The sequence below is a fragment of the Brachycentrus maculatus genome, unplaced genomic scaffold (assembly GCF_059751285.1).
Source record: "Brachycentrus maculatus isolate JH-2025_06_01 unplaced genomic scaffold, ASM5975128v1 h1tg000396l, whole genome shotgun sequence".
Classification (NCBI taxonomy): domain Eukaryota; kingdom Metazoa; phylum Arthropoda; class Insecta; order Trichoptera; family Brachycentridae; genus Brachycentrus; species Brachycentrus maculatus.
The window spans coordinates 1363007-1386568 of NW_028281145.1; the positions used below are offsets into that span (position 1 = coordinate 1363007).

Here is a 23562-nt window from a genome sequence, read left to right on the forward strand (position 1 = left end):
GAAACAATCATATAATAAATTCGAATATCTAAAAATATTAATGACAATTATATTAATAGTACGTAACTTAAAAACACGATATTACATTTCATATAAACAAATTAGTATGGATAACGAAACCAACAAATATTTTAGGACATTTGCTTTACATGTGTGTTTAAATGAAAAATTGCGATAATTTTTTTGACGTACCAAATATATTTTTTAAAATTTATAAATACTATACTTGAATCACTAAAAGCATTTCTTGTTATATTTGATTTTTAAATTAATGTTTAATGTAAGGATATGTAAATTTACATACATAATAAATATAGGTACTCTTAATTGAAATAATAAACTATAAGAAATAAACAAACGTCTATGGAAAACAAATGGAAACTTCACTTATATTGAAAACATTGTATTTAAAGAGATATTTTCTCCGTTTGATTATATTCATATTAAAATCGTTTTCTTTTAAATTGACCTTTTGAGTAATGACTGTAGTGCAGAGAACATCAAATAGAAATTTCTCTGTCAATTAAAGATTTAATTTATTATTTCCGTAAAATACTTTTTTAGATGTAGCTTATTTATATTTAAAATTCAATTTATTAATATGTTTGTCACAACTGTGTAATTGTAAATACATATGTAGTATTACGCTATAACAGTTCGGTGCGAGTGCAACTTATTTATATATTCAGTGATTTATTGTACGCATGGACATAATAAACTATCTATTCAAATCGTAGTGCACCGTTACTTGTATTAAAATAAACTTAAAAACTATATTTCCTAAATATAAATAACATATACATCACTAAATTATCAATAAAAATGGATGGTGCGACGCCTATTCTTTTTAATTTAAACAAAAACTTAACCAAAATAAATTATATAATTATTATCACTAAGCTTTACATCGCCCTATATTTAACATCAATAAGTCTTAAAACAATCATTTTTAAAAGGTTTAACATAAACAGGGTTATTCTTCGATAGATTCCTTTTTAGGACTCAGCAGTGGGGCACTTCCATTCGAAGCGCTGAGATCTTCAGCGGTATTGCCGATACTTTCAGGTTTAGCGACATTTCTCACAGGCGGTGGCGAGCTGACTTCCACATACTCGTCCGTTTTATCTTCCACTTCTCTTTTCACCGTGATTTCCTCGTTGGATCCTTCCGGAGTTCGGGCCTCTCGTTCTGATCTGTGCTTTCTTCTATGCGCTTGCAGTTCAAGCGCGTTGCTAAAATCAGCCGGACACTCGGTACACTTTAACGGACCAGGGCTACTGGAAACTTTCATTTTCTTAATACTCGGCGAGCTCGAAGCGTAAAACGGGACGCCTTCTATTCCGTGAAACCCATTCTGGCCCACAAAGTAAGAGCGCTCGAGCGGATCGATGTCGGCTAACTTCATTCTCACATCGTCTTCGAGATGGGTATAGCTGTGATTGTCTAATTCTGCCCTGAAGAAGAACTTGAGTCCGCAGCGAGCGCAGTCGTAGGGTCGCGCCGCCAACCCGTGAGCGAGCATGTGGTGCTGCAGACCGGATGCTCCCGTGAACACGGCAGAGCACAGGTAGCACGTGAACCCGCCGCAGCCCGCGAAAGTGTGCTCTATAAGGTGGGCCTGGAGCTGCATCGGGGAGCCGAGTGACCGGCGACACAGGCGGCACTCCAGTCCCCCTCCCGACACGTGCGCTTGGACATGTGCCCGGACTTCTCTTTCGGATTCAAAAGCGGCTTGGCACTCGATACATGTATAAGTTTTCCTATGAACCGATTCAATATGGCTCTCTAGTGCTGACGAGGATTCAAACTTAGTATTGCATTCGACGCATCTCCTTTCTACGGATTGGACAGTTCCGCTGTGTTGCCTGTAGCATTCTCTACAAACATGCGTCGTCGGAACTCCATTATTGGCTTCAGCTCCGGCTGGGATTACATCTTGTTGAGAAAATGACTTAAGACATAATGCGCATTGAAAACTTTCAGTCGACAGTCCAGAATTTTTAAGATGAAACCTAGCGTGTATTCTAGCTTCGACATCCGAAACTAGAGTCTGACGACATATCACACACGACGTGGGTAAATTGAGAGGGGACGGAGAATGTGGACTGCCGGGTGGATTATTGTTATTGGAATGTCGCGAGAGATGAGAAAAGAATTGTTCTTCGGTTGTGAGGAGTGTTTTGCAATGCGTACAGTTATTTCCACCTAGAACTTTACAGTGAGTTAGTTTGTGTTCGGCGAGAATGGCGGACGAAGGAAATACTTCGTCGCAAATGAGGCACTTGTGCTTGCCTCCCGTAGCTCCGCCCTGGGAGTGACTCTTCATGTGGTTCTCCAGCTCGGCTCGAGATTTGCAGTTTTCACTGCAGTATGCGCAACTCAGACTGACAGCTCCATTCTTTCCTCCTCCTTTAACGTGGTGCGTGAGCTTGCGGTGGGCAATAAGTTCACTTTCCGACTGGAAGTCACTTCTATCACATATATCGCACGTGTTGGATTCTTTTTTAGTGTTGTTATTTTCAGTTGGCAGTACTTTGACGCTGACTCGGTTAGTGGGAGATTGTTTCGGCTTCGGACTGTCCCCATTTATTCCCTAAAAACAAACGAAATTTGTGAATAAAAAGAAAAGGATTCATTTTGATTTTTAAATTCAATTGCTTTAATACGTATGCAATGCAATTATTTCAATCAAAATCAAGGACTATGGAATACGAGTATATTTTTACCTGCTGATGATGCTGTTGCATGTGCTTGTCGAGTAAGAACTCTACATGGAAGCCTTCTCTGCATAGTGGACAGCGATATTGCTCGGCATGGGCTGCCAAGTGGAATTGCAGCTCCAGGTCTGTAGCGCAGGCAGCGTGGCAGTAGGGACACCGCGCTGCCATCACGCCCGACCCTGGCACCATTCCCGCGCCAGCGTGCTGAGCGCGCACGTGGAGCGCGAACTCCGCCTCCGAACGGAAAGAAGCAGCCGGAGACGCGCACGCGGTGCACTTGTAAACTTTGCATTCGTGGCTATGTTTTACAGCAAAATGCACCTGAAATTTATAAAACATATTTAAAAAAAACAGTTAATTATTTACTAGAAATATTTATTAATATTTCGTTTAAATTTCTCTCGTGTTTTGTCAAATTCTACGATTGACCACAAATATTGTCCTCTTTTAATGTTATAACGTGACATATGAACTTGTTTGTTTTTTTACTTTAACAACTTAAATTAATAAAAACACATTTATCATCTTTGTCTACTAACCTCTGTTAGAAAAATTATATTATCTGGACGGATGGTCTCGTTATTTGAAATAGGCTTTGATATAACACATTAAAAAAACATTTTAGTAAGACAAGTACCTACCTGTATAGCCACTTTGGAGTCGAACATTTCTTTGCAAATAGCGCAGCGATACAGGTGGTGCGCGTGGAGGTCCATGAGATGTTTTTGGAGTTCGTCCGGCTTGGGGAAGGCGCGCGAGCAGCTCGGGCAGCCGAACTCCGCACCCAGCGCCAGCAAGTGGACGGCCGCGTGCCGCTCCAGCGAGCTCGCGTCCGAGAAGCGCGCGCCGCACGTGGCGCACGCCAGGCACGCCCCGCCCTCTAGGTGAGCGCGCAAGTGCACGCGGAAAGATTCGAAGTCGGGAAGAGCGGCGCCGCACTGGTTACATAGCAGAGTTCCCGCGGCTACGGATTCTTCCCCGCCGCGAGATCTCTTCGCGGGACGATCGGAGGCCTTCTTGCTGAGGTCCGTGGGACGGAGTTGCTCCGGTGGCCCGCCGTGCACGAGCGCGTAGTGCTCCGCGAGGCCGGAGGAGGACGAGAAGGGAGCGGCGCACAGGCTACAAGACAGTGGAGATCTAGGACTCAGCTTGGAGTGCGCTACCGAGATGTGCTGATGAAGAGTGGCGGGAGAAGGGAAGCGCATGGTGCAGGAGTCGCAAGAATACGAGAGAGCGGGAGAGGGGACCGGAGGGATGCCGTTTTCTGGCAGTAACGGCGGAGGCGGAGGAAGCAGCGCGGAGTGCATGGAGTGCACGTGGCTCTGAAGTTGTTCCATGGTAGAAAACGTATCCCTGGTACAGTACATGCAGGCCAACTTGGGAAGGCTGTGAGGGCGTGCCCTCGGCGACGGAGGAGTGAGGGGGGGCGGGGCGTGAGGACTTCCAGTAGAGCTGACATCCGACGAGTGGACGGCACTCATATGGCTCTAAAAAAACAAAATATATTATTTAACACGTTGAACGCCATGAGGGGCACAGGTGACCTAGCCTGTTTTGGACCGCAGTGCCATGGGGGGCACTAGCGACCTCAATCAAGAGGTATATTCAAAATGCCTTAACTTTGGAACCCATCATCAAAATAAATAAACTAAATACATTATATTATTAAAATACGTAAATAACCGAAAAGTTTTTTTTGTGAAATTCAAATTTAACAAATTTTAATTATTTTTATAAGCGTTTAACGTATAAAAAAAACTATAGTTTTTTCCATGTTTACTTTATTTGACATGAATTTTTTATAAATTAAAATCATTTTTGAGGCGTCTCCTGATAGGTAAAAATAAATTAGATCATTCGGATAAATTAGAGTTCTTATTCTTACTATTGATAGAACGGAAATGTATTTACTTTGCAGCTTTCTAAACCGTAGCAGTTCCATCTGCCAGTTCCAACTATGATACTAATATGCGATTATTTAAATACTCGATAAATATCACTTTCGAAAATTGAGGTAATATGAATATTCGATTTGGTTATACGGTGTATAAATTGATAACTCAAGCATGCTGATGAAAGGTCGTAAGCTCTCTGAATGCCCTGACCTTGAAATGCTACATTTCTCTGTAGATATATCACAGATTTCCATACTCCTTCGTAAAGGGATGTTTAAAAACGATTGTTATATTACTCCATAAATATCACTTTCGAGAATTGACGCAGTATGAATGTTTTATTTGGTTATATGGTGCAGAAAATGATAACTTAAGCCAGCCGATGCCAGGTCGTAAGCTTTTTGAAGACCTGACCTCCATATGCATAGTTTATCTGGAGATATCTCATGAGTTTCGATAGCCCTTCGTAAAGGTGCATGGTATATACCTGTAGCAAATCGGGTCTCCTGAACCTCTCCCCGCACTGCAGGCAGCGGTAGCCGCGGCCGGGGCCGCCGCTGCCGGCGCGCAGCGGGGAGCCGCCGCCGCCGCCGCCCCCGCCGCCGCCAGGCTCGCCGCGCTTGTGGTTCTGCATGTGCGAAGTGAGCGCGGCCGCCGTGTTGTAGCCCCTGTTGCACACGGTGCACTGGAACGGCTTCTGGTTGTCGTGCGTCTTCATATGGATCTTCAGGTGGTCGCTGGAATGGAAAATAAAAACATGACAATCATGGTTAAAGTTACACGTGTATAAAGTCGTTTCGTGATCACAAACATTGTAAGTCAACATTGATATCGTGGTGTGTCCATCGTTTTGTACAATGTATCTCTGATTAAAATTTTTATCTTTCCGTGTAATTGAAATAGTTTTTTTTTCAAACCCTTATCCGCACCCCAATGGTGCATAGGGCACTGAATTATATAAACACAGTGTTATCTTGATCGTTAACACACGAAGGGAAGGTGATCAGCCCTCCGCTTCAGGTACTAGTCCAGGGTAATATTAAATTAATATTAGAGTGAAAAATCACTTATATTTATTTAACCCCCCCTGGGAATTGAGCCCAGGACGTCCAGAACGGTATCCGAGCGTGCTGACCATTACACTACGAAAGCGGAAACTGAAATAGTACAAGTATTAATTTTATTTTTCCTTTTTGAAAATGTGAGAATTTGTTTTTTCTTACGTATATGCAAAAAAAATAAACACACACACACACGCACACAAGTCAGCCTCCATAGGTATTAGGTTAGCGAGTTTAGCTACCGTGCTGGTGGTTCCGGGTTCAATTCCTTTGTGCCAATACCAGTACCTGGAGCGCTGTAATTGGAATGTAAAATCACAAATATTTATTTTGATCCCCTCTAGGAATCGAACTCGGGGCCTTCATTACGATAGCTAAACCAGAACGTAAACGGAGGCAGACAGATGCGTTCTAGGATTAAATAAATGTTTACAGCCACCTGTTGACAAAGTTCGTAAATTGGCCAGAAGGAATTTCAGTGAGAATGAATAAACGACGCAATTGAAACAGATGCTTGCATAATTTAAAATACCTTCATTTTCAAGATTAAAGGTTTCAAGGTCAATTAATAGGCGTAAAGGGGAAAACCTACAGTATGGGCGCTTGTCCACTACCCGGAATTCCGTGTAATTTTACCGTCCGGCACGTCAGTTAGCGTTTTAAAACGACGATCGGCTTGGATCGGCTTGTGCTTTTGTCCATCTTTCTTCGGATCGGAGCTCTTGATCGGTGCGTGAACACGTTGCGTGTAAATTCGCTCACTAAACTGTCGTAGTCGTTTTCATTTTTCAAAACCGGACTGCCGGACGGTGAAATCCCGTGTAGTGGACAAACGCCCTATCACGTGACGCCCTGTATCTTTTTTTTTACATTTTGAGTGTGTCCAAATACTAGTTGACAAATCTGGATTATCTCCAATTATAAGAGTTATTAAAATAAAAAAAACTTTTCTTCATTTCACCAATAGATGTCTCTAGTGAAATTCTAGTGATTCAAGAACAATGTTTCGAAATTGTATCATATATATAGAACTTCTAAGAATTTGAGTAGTGTGGTTGTCAATCATGGGTAGAATTGGTGAATGTTACACGTGTGTAAAGTGATCACTTAAAACAGCCTATGAAGGTCGTAAACCCTGCAAATGCCCACACTTCCATATTCTTCTTCATCTTTGTTGAGATGTCAAAAAATAATATGTAAAATATAATTTGAATCCGTCTTTATTTTTATCTGTGGCATTCCATTATTCCATTCCGGTCGGTCGCGGCGGCGAGCAGCTTTTGATCGTCAGAGGCCACGGAAGATTAATTAATTACCATCACCTCACTGTCTCTCCCCGGAGGAATTTGTCGCATTTGTTATGGAGAGTGGTCAGGTAACTCGTGCAACAAATATGGAGCTTAGATCACATATTTTTCTAAACCGAATTTTTTATGGTCCTTAATTTGCTTCTAATAGCTTTCCTTAAGTTCTCCGCAATGAATAAGATTTATTCATGTACGAGTATATAACAATACGTAAACCCCAGAGTAGATATTCTATAAGAATACCTACTCTGCAGATCTAATGAGAAAGTGACTAAGTGCAAGTTTCTTACAAAAACGTGATAAATGGCTATTTGATATCTTACTAGCTTAATTTTGCCCTGAAAAAATCCCAAAGGATTTTAAACTTGGGAGTATAATACTTTGACTTGTTAAAAATGACTAACTGCATTGATGCTTATTTTCTTGCCAAGCAAAAGTGACTTAAATGGCCCCCCTGCACATTTTACGTTTTGTTAGTTTGTCACTTTCTCCTGTACGTGTACGATATATATATATATATATATATATATATATATATATATATATATATATATATATATATATATATATATATATATATATATATATATATATATATATATATATATATATATATATATATATATGTGTGTATGTGTGTGTGTGTGTGTGTGTGTGTGTGTGTGTGTGTGTGTGTGTGTGTGTGTGTGTGTGTGTGTGTGTTTGTGTGTGTGTGTATCTATTTTTAATACTAGTAGTACTAGGGGTACTACTAAGAGTCTTTCAACGTATACCAACATGATTGATAACAAGTTCATTTTATAATAAGGGAGCATCGTATTACTTCACCAATGGAATGAACTTAAATAATGTATTATAAAGGTATTAATAACCCATTTTTTGACGAATGTGGGTAAGTCGTCATTTATAGTACAGGGACGATAATTCGCAAATATAATAAGAGTTATGAAAAATATCACTCAGTAAATATTTTACTTTCATTTATTCAATCGAAATGATATTTAAAGAAAAAAATAAAACGTAACAATAATATGAAAAAAAATACTCACAAAAATAATTTTATCTAGATTCGGAGTATTATATATATATATAAGTAAATAAATAGAGATTAAGATTTAAAAGCCATAAGATATAATGACTTTTAAAGATACCTTTCCGAAATAAATATGTGAGTATGGTAATTATCAGGTACCTACCTAAATGTTTATTTTTCTGTTGAAATATTTAACTTTTGTTAAAAATAAGAACTGATGTACGCCACTGGCGACATGACAAATGACAGTGTGGGGACCACAAAGGCGCGCTCAATTAGTCAGCGTTTATCCGCGCACAGCATCTCCGCGCTTTGTTTAGCCTCTGGACCGTTCTCCCCGCCCCGCCCCTGCTCCCGCTCCCAACCCCTCGTCCGCACACAGATCATGTCTCAATTACTACATTGGGCTCTTATCCCGACACATGTATAATGCACCCGAAAAACGACATCTTAAAGCCCATTATTCGTTAAGTCACAACTTAATTTTCTCCAAATCAAGGTAATTGATTTTTTTCTCAAAACACCGTTTTTGAATCGAAAAAAAAGTTTTTTCTCGAAATAATTATATGGTTTTGAAAATTGAGTTATTGAAAGAAATGAGATAAAAATGTAAAAAAAACTATGTATAAGTATGTGTGTATATATATTTTAAAACAATTTCCCATATACATTCTTCCAAAAATAGGGCGTGAAAAGACGTGTGACCTCTCCGGTAGTCGGCCGGTAATTGAATTCTGTGTTTGTGTTGTTTCCTCTTAAAACTTCTTAGATATATGTTCTGGCTAAAATGATAGCATGGAAATTACGGTTCATTTTTAACATAGGTACCTACCGAAAAAGACTCATTCACACGTCTGCAATTTATTGTCATCAATTTTCTCAAATATTAGTATAGGTATCGCGTGTGTTTGACAATTTCAGACTGTAAAACGATATTTTTTCACTCTGAAAATGTAAAACATATGTGAAACAAATATTTATCAAGAATTTTAAAAAATAAGTTAAATAAATTCTTGAACGAACGAAAGCATAAGCACGCCAAAAAAATCATAGTTTTCCCAAATTTCTACTTATTAAAAACGGAAAATTCATTAAACAACAAAAAGGGTACAGAACGACGGTAATTTACTTCTTTTAAACTCATCCAAATTTCAGTTCTTAAAAAAAATCGTCTCTGTTGTATCATTTGGAGAAGATAAACCCAATATTTGTATTGTCAAAGTGTGATTAACGTAGTCCCTTGACATTTATTCATTTTATATTCTTGTCATAATCGGATGGCTTTTACATAATATATGCATGTTTTTGCGCTCACAAAATGTTATATTTAGTACTTTAATTTTTGTTAAAGGATTACCAGAAATAGCGCATTTCTAAAAACCGTATTGTACAATACAAAGGTAGATTAATTATGGATTAAAGGTATCTATTTAGTATTTAGCTGTGACATCAAGGTTCCTTTATAATAGTTGGAGATTCCGAAAGTATATCATCATCTGTCAACCCTGGTCCATATGTCATCCGAGCTATCCGTGGGTCACAGTATTGTGTAGCGTTCCTTTGATGGAGTCAAGATTGAAGGTGAAGAGTGAAGAGTGAAGAAGAGAGAATGGTATCCTAAACACACGGAGGTAATTTGTCAACAGTCTTACACGGTCGTCCCAAAAGACGGACAAAATATCGACAAGTTATCCATTTATGGTTAGGCAATTTTGGTGATACAAGAAATGATTGATATACCTCCAACCTACTCAGTTATATATGTAATTTTATAATTATTTTAATACTTATATCCTTCAACCTCTCATGAGTCCAATCGTCAAATTTAATCTAAGTTTCACTTACTGTGTTCGATAATACCTAGTGTTTAATATATCGAAACACGTGTCACAATATATTTTTAATAAATAGTCGTATTCACCAAGTAATACTTAAATTTGTAATAAATATATATTTAAGAAAATGCTGAAAAAGTTCTCAGTTCTAAAGAGAAAAATGTCAAATGGTTGCTATATAAGAATGGAAATTTAAAAGGAGGCATATCGAAATATTGTAGTATTTATAATTGTTTATAACAATATTTAAAAAATACGTATTTTCAAAACTTGAACATTGCAATTTAATTTTGGTAAATTGAGTAGGTATTTTTACAAAATTATGTAGGAATTTGTGAATATTCCAAATAAATAGTAAATAAAAGTCCACATGTCCTATTTTCCACAGAATTTTGATCTTTTGGCCGATGTTTTTTACATTAAAAATTGAATTCATCAGAGTGAAAATATCAATAATTAACTTATTCCAAAAAATAATGATGCCTATTACATTACTGCCGACTAATTTACTACCTAAGACACGTAGTCAGAACGTTAGTAAATCATTATAAGAGTTTTGTTTACTCGTGCTGAAATTCTAAGAAATGATTTCAAAGTCATTTGGGTAGGCACGAGACAAAGAGTCGTGTTTTTGTCAACCTACATTTGGTGGCTTTAAATGATACGTGTAAGGCGTTAGTTAATATCGTTCCGTTTTAGATCATAGAAAATATTTACGAAAGGAGAGAAGAGAGGATCTTTTGGTATTCTCTTAGCGGCCTCGGCCGCCGGCCATCAATCACCCTTTCACCTCGTCATTCAGCGCGCATGCGCATTGTCCGCGGAGGACATGCCATCTAATCCGTGGAGGCCTTGTCACTAATTTGTGGTGCGCTCGAATGGGTAATCCGTCGCACAATGCGCGCGTCTCCGTACGAGGGAGATGTCACAAGAGTCCTTATACGGTCCCACGGTGACGGAAACCGGCCGTTTGACTAATTGATCGCCACATTACCGGCGTGACAATATCGGATACCTGACTGTAGGAATGCGTGGGCATAATATGGAGTGGTCGAATTTACCCCCCAACATGTGACAGGGTCACCAGCGTATCCTTCGTCTTTCCCAAAAAAATATCTATGTGTATTGTCAGCCTTCGTAGTGCGCTACTGTGCTGGAGGTCCCGGGTTCGATTCCCAGGGGGGTCAAATAAAGTTCAATTTATTATTTATTTAATATTACCCTGCACTGGTACCCGAACCGTAGGGTTTATTACCTGTATTTAGTGTATTTAATGATCAAGGTAACACTGCTTACATATGAAGCAGTGCCATTGAATACGGGTAAGGGTTAGAAGACTATCTACATATTATTATTAACGAACTAACTAATCATCACGCCGACTCTCCGCAGGGGTAGGCAGAGAGAATCGAACGCCACACCACTCTGTCTTTGCAAACATTCTTCGCCTCTTCCACATTCATGCATCTCCTCATACATACTATTATAATGAGATGAAATCATTTTTCTCTTACCCTTTACCCTCATCCGTACTCAATAGTGCATAGGACTCTTTATCGAATTAATACAATGTTTTGTTGATCATCAATTTTACGAGAGCAAGGTGATCAGTATTAAGTTTCAGGCACCAGTCGAGAGTTATATTAAATATTGGAGGGAAAAAACACTTTTAATTATTTTGACCCTTTCTGGGAAATGAACCCGAGATCTCCAGCAAGGCAGCCAAATGCGGTAACCTCTACACTATGGAGGCAGATATGAGACATTAAAGCAAGCAAACATTTAAAAAACACCTCTAGGTACTTGATTTCCACCCTTTTTCATAAGATATTGTTTTGTATGTATTTACAAATACTGATAGAGAAACATTTATGATAAATAGTATTTCTTTTACAGTATTTAAATGACAAGCGAAATGGTTTAATTTGCATTAGTAGAGATTTCAACGAACGGTTTTGCAAGGAACGTTACCTACCATTAAATTTTTAATTTATCATACCCGTATTCTGATATCCCGTTTATATTTGAACATATAACAAAAACGTCCATACAAAAAAGAGCTTCTTCCGACTTATTTCGGTCTTAACATCCAGTATTCTACCCCTCCCCCTCATCAGGTTAAAATTATAATTTATCTAGTCAATTACATTCGCTGCGCTCAAAATCAAATAAAAAGTATAGTTACTTTAAGGTATACGAAATTTAAACGACAACAAGGTATGTACTTATTTTTATTAATCTATATTTCTTGAACTTCCTCGTTCAAGAAACGTCTATTTGATAGTTGCTCTTGATATCATTGCAAGTAATTGATACTTATTTGACTTTTTTACATTCTTTACCAATATATATGAAAACACATCGTTTATGTCAAACACACGCAATACATTTGCAAAAATGGCGAATATTGAAGGTTACCGAAGACGAGGATGTCCTGTTGTGATGATTCAATTCACATTGTTGTGATTCAAGAACAATGTTTCAAAATTGGTTCATATATATAGAACTTCCAAGAATTTGAGTAGTGTGGTTGTCAATGATGGGTGGAATTGGTGAATGTTACACGTGTGTAAAGTGATCACTTAAACCAGCCTATAACGGTCGTCAGCCCCGTAAATGCCCAGACTTCCATATTCTTCTTCATCTTTGATGATATGTCAAAAAATAATATGAAAATAACTCCTGTAATTGGAGATAGCCCAGATTTTGTGAACAAGTATTTGGACACACTCAAAATGTTGTCCTCTTAATCTATTGATTAAAATTAGTGAAAATGGGTGTAATGTGAAATTACCTCCGAGAGAAGGCGGCCTCGCAGTGCGCACAGCGATACTTCCGGTCTCCCGTGTGGAGCTTGACATGGCGGTCTCTGGATCTCTTGTGCTTGAACAGCCGGGAACAGAAGTCGCAACGAAAGGGCATCTGGTCGGAGTGCGTCTGCGAAATTAAAAATAGTTATTATGTTTGACACGGCAAACGGAAAGTATTGAAATAGAATGAATAGAATAGAATAAATCATGTTTTTAGGCGTTTCTCAATATGTAAAAATAATCCGGGTTCAAATCTTGCATACAAATATAAATGGGTTTCTGCTAAACAAAAAAAAGGTTTTTATATCCAATCATAGATGATTGTTGTGAACTCAATCACGGAACGTCATTAGATTGATTAAATACATATATATGACTTCCAAAAGTTTGAGTAGTAAGTATACACTTTGTAACGTTCGCCATTTTGTATATTATTATGTATGTATGACTTCCAAAAATTTGAGTAGTATGCACTGTTTAACGCTCGCCATTCTGTCTTTTATTGGATTTATTGCATTATTTTTTCAAATATGTATAAATGCTCTGTTGTTGGATTCCTTTCGTACGTTAGTTGTACTTTTCATGGATGTGAAATTTTCGGCTTTTGATGCTGCCCTTAGTTGAGAATTTGTAAAATATATAGCTAAAATATGTAGGAAAGAAATCCAGCAACAGTGCATACATCGTATTAAGCGATCACTTAAGCCAATTTAACACCAAATCACAATCCTTCGGATGCCTAGATTTCCATTTTATTTCGTATAAAAACTGTAGGTAATTTGTCTTAAGTTGAGCCACCAACAAATGAATATTCATTGGTTCCCTCAATAACAAATATGTTTAACAATTACAACAACAAAAAAACATTTAAATGAAGAGATGAAAGAGATAAATACATAATTTAACACGAGAACTATTCCGATGAAAACATTTTGGAGACGGGTATTTACCAGTTGTTATTGTTAATCTAGACATGCCTTGTTTTAAACATCTTAACCGTATGACAAAGTGATGTTACCCTTGTGAAACGTAATGATGATTTCTCTGAACCCCTATCATTTCCCATCTCTACCAAAAGTGTCAGCATGATATGTGAAGGTGTTAGGTACCCATATGCATTTGAGACAACACCATAAAATGTGACACCTTTTCGTGCTAAAGATCCCATGATATAAACATATCTTGTTCTATAGACGGAGTATAAATTATATATTCGTGTAAGTATAACCAGAAGAAGAAATAAATAGTTGCTTGTAAACAAAATATCAGGGACGTGATCAATGCGCAGGCGCAGGTTCAATATAAGATCTCAAACTTTGTATGAGATTTTCATAATTATTTTGTAATTGTCTAGGATTAGATAGAAGATCTTATGAATCCAGTGCATTTATATTCGAAGGTGCGGGTATAATAATTTTGAACGATCTACAAAGACACGCCGCACACGCTTTTGCAAGCAGATCTCTATTTCAACAGAGCAAAGCAGATGGTATCGTGAAGGTGAATGTGGAAGGTGTAAAAGATGATATTCAGATAAAACCAGAGACGTGAGAGAAGAATCCACGCCGAGGCTAAAAAAAGGGTTTTATGATTTCGAAAAACTAACTGAATACTAAGAAAAAGAGGTGTTGATGAGCTTAATGGTATCAACCACATTTTGAAATATTATACACAGATAACAAGGTACCTACACAGGCACATGGATGTGAAAAGGATCGCAATGTTATTTCTGTGAACACCTAATTATTCAACAGAATAAAATAAAAACTATATAATTTATGCATTCATTTTTAAATCAAGCACAGATTTTTTGAGTCTAGTAAATTGTATTTTATTAAAAAACACATAAAAAATTATATTGTGACAATTGTTTCGCCTAGTTATGGCATTTCAAACGAATGTGAAGATCAAATGGACTGACGGTCCTTATATAGCTATACAATTCCAGGTACGTAAGTAAAAGTTTTATCATGTGCAGTAGTATTAATGCATTTTAGTGAATATAAAAAAATCACAAATATTTCTCTTTTGATAAAAAAAATCATACTGGTGACATAAGTTTAATAATGTAAATAATTTACCATTTATTTAATTTATTTCAAAATAAATCATTTATATTATAATTATTTATATAATTTATTATGTGAGTACAAAATTTCAATTCAATAATACATGTCCACTCACAGGTGTTTTTATCTAAGTAACTTATGATATACAAACAATTCGTAGATATGTGGGTTTTAGAATTATATTATCAATGGGTATGTGTGTAGTTTATCCATGTTCGATGGCCGAAATCCTCTCACTACAACCGGCTCCGATTGGGTCTCCTGCTGAGATCTCAGTTAGGTGTTCACGATAAACAATACCGACCGGCACAAAGCAAACATACACCGAGATGCCCTTTGCGATAGCGGCGAGATAGCTTGCGAGAGAGGCTCTCGTGATTAAATTGTAACCAACCGTTTGAGGCCAGTATCACTTATCGACACGCAATTAATCATTTCACGGAATGGTATTTAGCGGTGCCCGATCTCCGCGCAGTCGGGAGACCGGGGAACACGATCCACATATCGAGATCCGACGATTACTCGTTCAAAAGTTACGAAATGCCCGGACCATCAAATGGATACAAAAACGAGCTCAAACATACCTGACAAGTTAAGACGAATAATTACTTAAAAACTTTTAACAGAACAAAAAGCGTGGTTATAATTATAAAGAAAATCCTTGAAGACTCAGCGAGAGGAGACTGTGTTTATTCAATTTCGTCTCCGACCATTGTCCGCGCCACAAAGCGCGCCTCATTTTTCACAAAACACCTCCGCGACAAAGCGACGGATGCTGGATACATATTAAGAAGATCTTCGACGACAATACACCAAGTGCCCGTTAGATACGGTCGCCATATTTCATCGCCTGCCCACAATGGCGTAATGTGTGACCGAGCAAAGACAGATTGCAAATTACGAGCGAATATCCGTGAAAGAGCAGCGCGACATAACGATCCGTTTTTTTAATGCAAATCATTGTGTTCGAGTTCGAGAGAATTGCACATTAGGCGACTAATGCACTTTTAATTTACACATTAGTCTTATTGTGTCCGTCGGAACGCGCTTCTAATAGGGGCTTTTTCTGCACTTCGTCACAACTGCGTAGCGCGAGGAATTAGTATTGTCTCGTAGGAAACGTACGACACGTTGATACAAAGGTCCCATAATCATTCAGTGAAAGCAAATATAATTTTTGTGAAAAAAAAACATCTCATAAATATGTATTTTACACGGTCAAATGAAATTTGTGAAATATTGCTGCCGGTCTTCCAGACAATGAAAATTGTTTACAAGATTCGCTCACTTACACGTATTTACGTATTTCGTGGCTATTTGCCAGCAGAATATTGAAATCACTGTTTATAATCGTGGGAAATTCGTAAAGATACTTCCAGTAGTATCAACGTTACTACAACAAATATTAGTATACAAAGTAAGACCTCGCTTAACGCTGCTTGGCTTAACGTTTTTTTCAGTAATACGCGTTAGTATTGGCATTCCCCGAAATCGTACGTTTTATTGGTATACAATGTTTTTGCTTTGATACTCGCATAGACGGCATTTATGATACTATTACAATATGTGTTGTAATATAAGTATTTAGGTGTTGAGATAAGATGACCATTTAACGCTTTTTCGATTAGTGCTGTAACTTATTAGAATGTACTATTTTCTGCGTTAAGCGGGGTCTTGTTGTATCTACATGTATATGAACATCTCAACGCTACTAATATATTATACCCCTGACTACGAAATACTTAAAAAATATATAATAATAAAAACGTAGGGACTTAACGTAAGAATAATGACATACTGTAAAATTCGTTAATATAGTGGTTGTGGTACAATGTTTTTGCTTTGATACTCGCATAGACGGCATTTATGATACTATTACAATATGTGTTGTAATATAAGTATTTAGGTGTTGAGATAAGATGACCATTTAACGCTTTTTCGATTAGTGCTGTAACTTATTAGAATGTACTATTTTCTGCGTTAAGCGGGGTTTTGTTGTATCTACATGTATATGAACATCTCAACGCTACTAATATATTATACCCCTGACTACGAAATACTTAAAAAATATATAATAATAAAAACGTAGGGACTTTAAGAATAATGACATACTGTAAAATTCGTTAATATAGTGGTTGTGGTGATGGTAGTCGTTCTATATAGTTCGAATTAGACATACGCGTAGATTTTTCAGATGATTATCAACAATTAAAGAGTGGAGAAAATGTATATATGTATAATAAGTATGAAAATGTTCTCCTGCGAGTATGCAATATGTTTGCACAATATTTTACAAACCATAGTATAAAGTAGGAGGTGCTAGAGTGAATATGTCACAATAGTGCAGATTTATCTTGCAACATCTTCTTGGTGATGATGCTTACCTAAATAAATTTCACAACGTAAGCTAATGCCAGGAATTGACGATTTTTACCAAAATTACGGTTAATTTGAAGAAACGACGACACTTAGTATTGTTCGCCATGAAGTTGTCACGCCAACTCCTAGTTATGGCGAGTGTGTCTCCATTGAAAATTCGACAATTGATTCATTCCTCCCATTAGGCATAATTTCACAGGCATGAGAGAGCCTCACGATGCTCTTTGGAAGAGAAATACTCATATGTGAACGAAAGTAGAAGGCATTGTATTATATCATTATTCGGGTCAAATGTTACTTACAGAAACGCATAAAACCTTCATTTTCAGACATAATTTCAAATAAATTCAAAAAAGAGAAAAATAACCAGTTTTTTATGTGTCATTAGAAGAACCTTATAAATAATCAAAGACTATTTTTTTACGAATTTTACACAATACATAAATCAAATCTTTCAAATAGATGAGTTGCACAAAATAAGTACTTGTACTATCTATTCCAATTACAAAATTCCACATCTGTAAATTTGTGAAAATACCTGAAAGAGGGCCGGGAAAGGAGAAAGACCAAAGCTCAAGTAAAAGACAAATTGTATGAAAATAGAGACATACTTCGATATAAATGTCGACTTACAGTGTAAGCGATTATACTAGTATCTATCTCCAAAATAAAGTATTTCAATATCTTCATGTTTATTTTCATTACAAATTTTATTAAGACAGCGTGAATATGATTTTGACCATAATATATTGTAATTTTGACAAAATATATTGTATATGTAATATATTTTTTATAAATATGTATTTAAAACGAGCAAAGAAAAATCTTTGCTTGGCTGCCTTTTATATTTTTATTGAAATTTTTTGACGGTATTGCATTGAAGTGAGATTAACTTATAGAATCGAAATACTTGATACACTTTCACTTGGTCCTTTCACCCTTTCATCCTCAGGTAGATAATTTGGGTGTGAATATTCGCTAATTTATTACGCATGTTACAAAGAGCACGTGTTACTTTATTTATCAAATACAGATATCGCTCACTCCTTTCAAGAACGTCATAAATAAAAAAAACTTGATTTTTCAAGAGAACGTTTTTAAAGATTAAAAAAATAACCAAATGAATTAAAAATAAATATCAAGCCGCTTATTGAACTTTTTACTGTGCAACAGACCTTTTTAGGTAAAACCTGAGTATTTTTTTACATTTGAAAAATATTAAGTATATTTAAAAAAAATAATTACACAATACCTTTTCTTCAAAATGCAAAAACAACACTTTCTGCCCTGTAGCGGGTAAATATTAAGTTTAAAATATGCCTCTTTTTCTGGGATATAGTACATTTTCTGGGCATTCCGAAAACATGCACAACTGAATATTGTCGATTTTTGTTTTATGACGTTCTTGAAAGGAGTGAGCGATATGTTAATGACAATCATGTTGGTACGAGTTTGAATAATGTCTATATGTTCATATTGGTTTCCTGATTACATTAATATGAAATCAGCACTTATGCCCCTAGGTTTATAAATGCTAATATACTTTACATACAGTTTTATCGTACACTAGTTTATTGCAGGATGTTCGTTTAATTGGCGTTAGAAAGTACGAACTGTTTTAGTGTTACTTAATGCAGACTGAAAACCCGCAAAGTACCTCATGCAACCTATTAATATAATATGTAGTTTACTTACTAACGTTTAATTTCCTGTAGAATGAAAATAAATATTACTACGGTCTCCGCATACATTGGTCCCCCTTGAAATAGTTTTTTGCTGAAAATTTATATCTCTTCTTCTAATAACTATTATATTTGCACCCAAAGCAGGATATAAAACCCTTATCCGCACCCAAATGGTGCATAGGGCACTGTCATATAAACGCAGTGTTATCTTGATCGTTTATACATGACGGAAAGGTGATCAGCCTTCCGCTTCAGGTACCAGTCTATGGTAATTTTGAATAAATATTACAGTGAAAAAATCACTAATATTTATTTTACCCCCCCTTGGGAATCGAACCCGGAACCTCCAGAACGGTAGCCGAGCGTGCTGACCATTACACTACGGAGGCGGACAAAAGGCGGAAGGATAGATCATTGTATAAGATAATGGAGTTTTGTTAAATAATTAATGGCAAGGTGGTCACTTTTATCCGTTAGGCGCCCATCTAGTCGTCTTAAATATTATATGTGTATTTTTAATTTTCCATATTTGTTTGGGTAGGTTTTTAAAATATATATGTAAATATAATATGCGAAATACAATACATCCTCGCCCTTAAGAAATTATATAATATCTTAAATACAGAGTGGAACAAAATAAGGAAACTTAAAGGATTCAATAGGTATTAAGCGATTTCATACAATAATCTGGGAAACGAGGAAATTGATTAAGGATATATTAATATTTCAAATTATTTCTCTTTTCATGTTTATTACTATACAATTATCACTATGTATCTGATTATTCAATATTTTTCATTTATAATTCCTTACTATTGTTATTTTTTTTGATAATTTTTGATGGTGAATATTATTATTTGGTGAATATTATTATTTTTGGTGAATATTATTTTTATGTAAAAAAATTACAGCAGAACTACATATTAAAAATTAAATTATTTGGCTTTTTCAACAAACTTTAACTTATAATTTGTAAACATTTATTAAATGAGATAATTTTTTGATAATAATAATAATATAGATAGTTGATGGGCTAAGAACACACATTATGAGTTTTTGATTTCAAATTAGAATAAAATAAGTTCAGAAAAATTGATTTCATGGTTTACATATTTGAATACTCAACAAAGATGTCGGTAAGGATACCAAAAGCTACGTGCATGACTGTCTACTTTTGTTACTTGCTAACCCTTCTAGATAAATTACGCCGTAAAGACAATTAAATCAACCCGTTTCGTAATTTGTAATAGTGTAATTGTTGAGAAATAGCCACTTGAGGTTATCTGATGTACCGACGGATAGTGGGAGCGAACTCTGGCCTCTCGCTAAGTGCTGGTTAATTCGAGGTGTTAGGACGATCCAGTGAAGAGATTAGAGGAACACAACACCCACATTGTTGGCACGAGCTGTGCGGAACACGGATATTATATTAGTGGGGAAATACTTTTAATTGCCGTGGAGATAAACCACTTACAAACTATACCAATAACAAAAGTTTTCCCATATAGCTCTAGTTCTTACATCTAATGATAATGAATAATTATTATTATTTCCATTAAACCCTTATCTGCATCCAGTGGTGCATAGGAAATCATATAAATCAATCATATAAACGCTCATATAAACGCTCTGTTAAGTTGATCGTTAACACACGAAGGCAAGGTGATCAGCCCTCCGCTTCAGGTATCAGTCTAGGGTAGTATTGATTAAGTATAAGATTGTAAATATCACTTTTATTTATTTGATCCCCCTGGGAATCGAACCCGGGACCTCCAGTACGGTAACCGAGCGTGCGGACAATGATAATGAAAACGCTTTATAAATTAATCAATCACCCTTCTGTTAAAGAGACCCTATTTATTTACTTCAAAAATAATGTTTAGTCATATATATTCTTATTCTATTCCTAATTCGTACTTAATGGTGTATAGGGCACTACATTACATCGACTTAGTGTTATCTCGATCGTTAATTACATGAAAGCAAGATGATCATCCTCCGATCGATCTTCAGGTACCAGTCCAGGGTGATATTTGATGAATATTACAGTGAAAAATTAGGAATCGAACCAGGGACCTCGAGCACGGTAGCCAAACGCTTTATCACTACAATACGGAGGCAATATTATAAATGATCCAAGATAAGAAATACTGAGATTTCTGGGTGGAACTGCATTTTGTATAATAAATATACCAAGAACTTGATAGCTTTCTCCAAAATTTTCACCAGCGATTGAGTTTCATTGTTACCGACATCAGAAGTACATATGATGTTATATTATGTATATAATAAAAACATATTTACATGTTACCTACATTTGTTAATTTTGATAGTAAAATTATACTAGTGATATTATTTATTTATATTACTCAGTAAAAAAATAACACTTGCAAATTAAACGCTTTATGCTATTTTTCTTACATTCGTATATATCAAATTAAAAAATATATCACGATTTGCACCAAAGACAATGAATGCAAATAAAGCTTAAATTTAATACTTTAAATGTGAGTGAAGTAAAAGTCTCTAAAATAATGTATGTTTTTCGCATTTTCAACACATTTTTCAAATCCTTATCGCAACAATGAAAATCTAATTATTGAGATAAATTGAGGTAAATACGTTTAAAGTGCTGAGGTACTGGGGTACTTGAGTCAAATGTTGAGAATAACAATAAACATTACGAGGATAAAGCAAGTTTTTTTTATTATTCGCACGTGTTTATCGCAAAACTTTCACTGAAATAAAATAGTTCTGTATTCTTAAATATGTCATGGAAAGAAAAGTAAAACGAATATTCACTATACAAACATCAAAAATATTGAAACACGTACCGCTTTAAAAATGTTCGGGTTTCCAGTAAATACCACATTCTACCAAATCATGCGAATCGACTTAAAAAAAACATCTCTTTAGCTGTTGGAAAATTCCATTTCGAGCCATAAAAAAATATGTTTTATACATATAAAGTATTCTTTATATTATGTGTGCAATTATAATTAAGGATAAATTATTCAAACATCAATATTACCTATTGGACACTACTCTCTGTAGTTATGTAGTAAGTGATTACTTGCGTTTTTATGGTGATATTAGTGAGCCATTTTTTGTATGAAGCTGCAGTTAGTAATTAAATATCAATGAGTTAGTAACCAGTTTCTAATTATACTAACAGTTAATGAAAAACGGATTTACTAAGTTAAAGTATTAAGCAGTAGCTAATATCTTATGTACAAGATGCAAAAAGCGTTGCGAAGGTGTGCGTACCATTTAAGTTAGCGTTTTCTTGATAATATAGAATTATAAACTCATGACTCATTTACAACCTATTATTATATACGTTTCCTGATGTCTTGATTAAGAGAAAAGACTTCTTATTCATTGGTGTTTTTAGATTTGTGTTCTCAAATAAAATGGGTATTTAATAATATTAATTCTGATTTTACATTTGTTTGTCAGATTATTTTTTTTGCCTACAGTGTTTCCCATCAGCCAAGCATTTTGCGGCGATCCGTCCATTGTCGGCTTTTTTCGCACATCAAAGCGGTGGAAATCTGTCTTTGTCATATATCATACCGTCGCGTGTTTTTATTGTTTTTATTTTGAATTAATAATGCTTACTTAAGCTGAAGCGACCTTGATGCAATACCGCCGGGTTGGCAATTCTCACTACATCCATGTCTGCCAGATTGCAATTCTGAAAACATCGGGTGGTGTCATTCGCGTGTATGTATGTGTACCAGTCAATGTATTGTCTATGTAATTAAAACAGCATGTCTATGTAAAAAATGTTAAATGTTTTTAAAATACGCCGATTATTCCTGTTTTGATAAAATTCGTATTAGCTCGCGAAACTGCAAACATATACATTTTGTACCTAGACCATAGGTCGACAATGTGTGGCTCGGGAGCCGCATGTAGCTCTTTGACCTTTTATATGGGGGTCCGGCAAAAATATCCGCGGGAAGGTTCTTCGACTCTACATATTCATGCAAACAATCTTTTTGAACATATACCCTATTAAAGCAATAGAAAAAAACATCTCATTGACGACGAGCGCCTGGAAACGTGCTAAAAATAACGGAATACAATCCTGACTTGATCAAACTTTAAAGGAGATGCAAGGACATTATTCGCAAATCTTATGGGTATTTTACTTTGAAAAGATTATTTATCCATGAAGAAAATCTGCATTTTATGTGAAATCATGTTTTATTGGGTATACCCGTAATTGAATGAAGGGCTAAAATTGTAATAAAGGAGTACTAAAATTGGATACAGATTTGGCTTTCAAGATAAACCGCTGAAATGTGCATATCTGGTTCTTTAGCTACCAAGTTTGCTGACCACTGACCTAGACCAAGTGCACGATAATACTAGGTACTATAGTTTTATTGCAATCCCATGCGTGTACTGCTAACTGCTGCCAGTCTCCTGGGAGTTTCCTGTTGGGTACAGCGCACAGCGGCTGCGGATGTGACAGATCTCGGTAGATTTCTTTCTTATCACCACCGCGAAGAGGAAGGGAGCCGGTTTATCGAGGTATCCAACTGTACTGACTCCACTCAAGGAGACGAATAAATAATAATTCTCCAAGTAATTAACCTGATCATCGACCATAGATTTCGATTGCGTTTACATTTGTGAAAAGTACTGAACTTAATATCATTAGTAAAAATTATTAAGTGTAGTACAATGTATTAATTTTACAATTTAAAAATAAACTCACTTTATACGTCATTCAAAGGGTCCCTTCAATTTTGTGCTT

The 23562-nt window shown here is 36.0% G+C and overlaps 1 protein-coding gene across 1 annotated transcript in view; it reads right to left on the bottom strand.

Moving 5' to 3' along the window:
• L (zinc finger protein Lobe) overlaps nt 1-23562 on the bottom strand; it is a 36062-nt gene continuing 12500 nt past the window's right edge. The window contains exons 3-7 of the mRNA XM_088270812.1: nt 12646-12788; nt 5103-5352; nt 3362-4207; nt 2727-3041; nt 1-2593 (exon numbers count right to left, since the gene is read on the bottom strand). Coding sequence (XP_088126938.1) covers nt 974-2593; nt 2727-3041; nt 3362-4207; nt 5103-5352; nt 12646-12788 — 3174 coding nt within the window. The 3' untranslated portion in view covers nt 1-973. The remainder of the gene's footprint in view (nt 2594-2726; nt 3042-3361; nt 4208-5102; nt 5353-12645; nt 12789-23562) is intronic.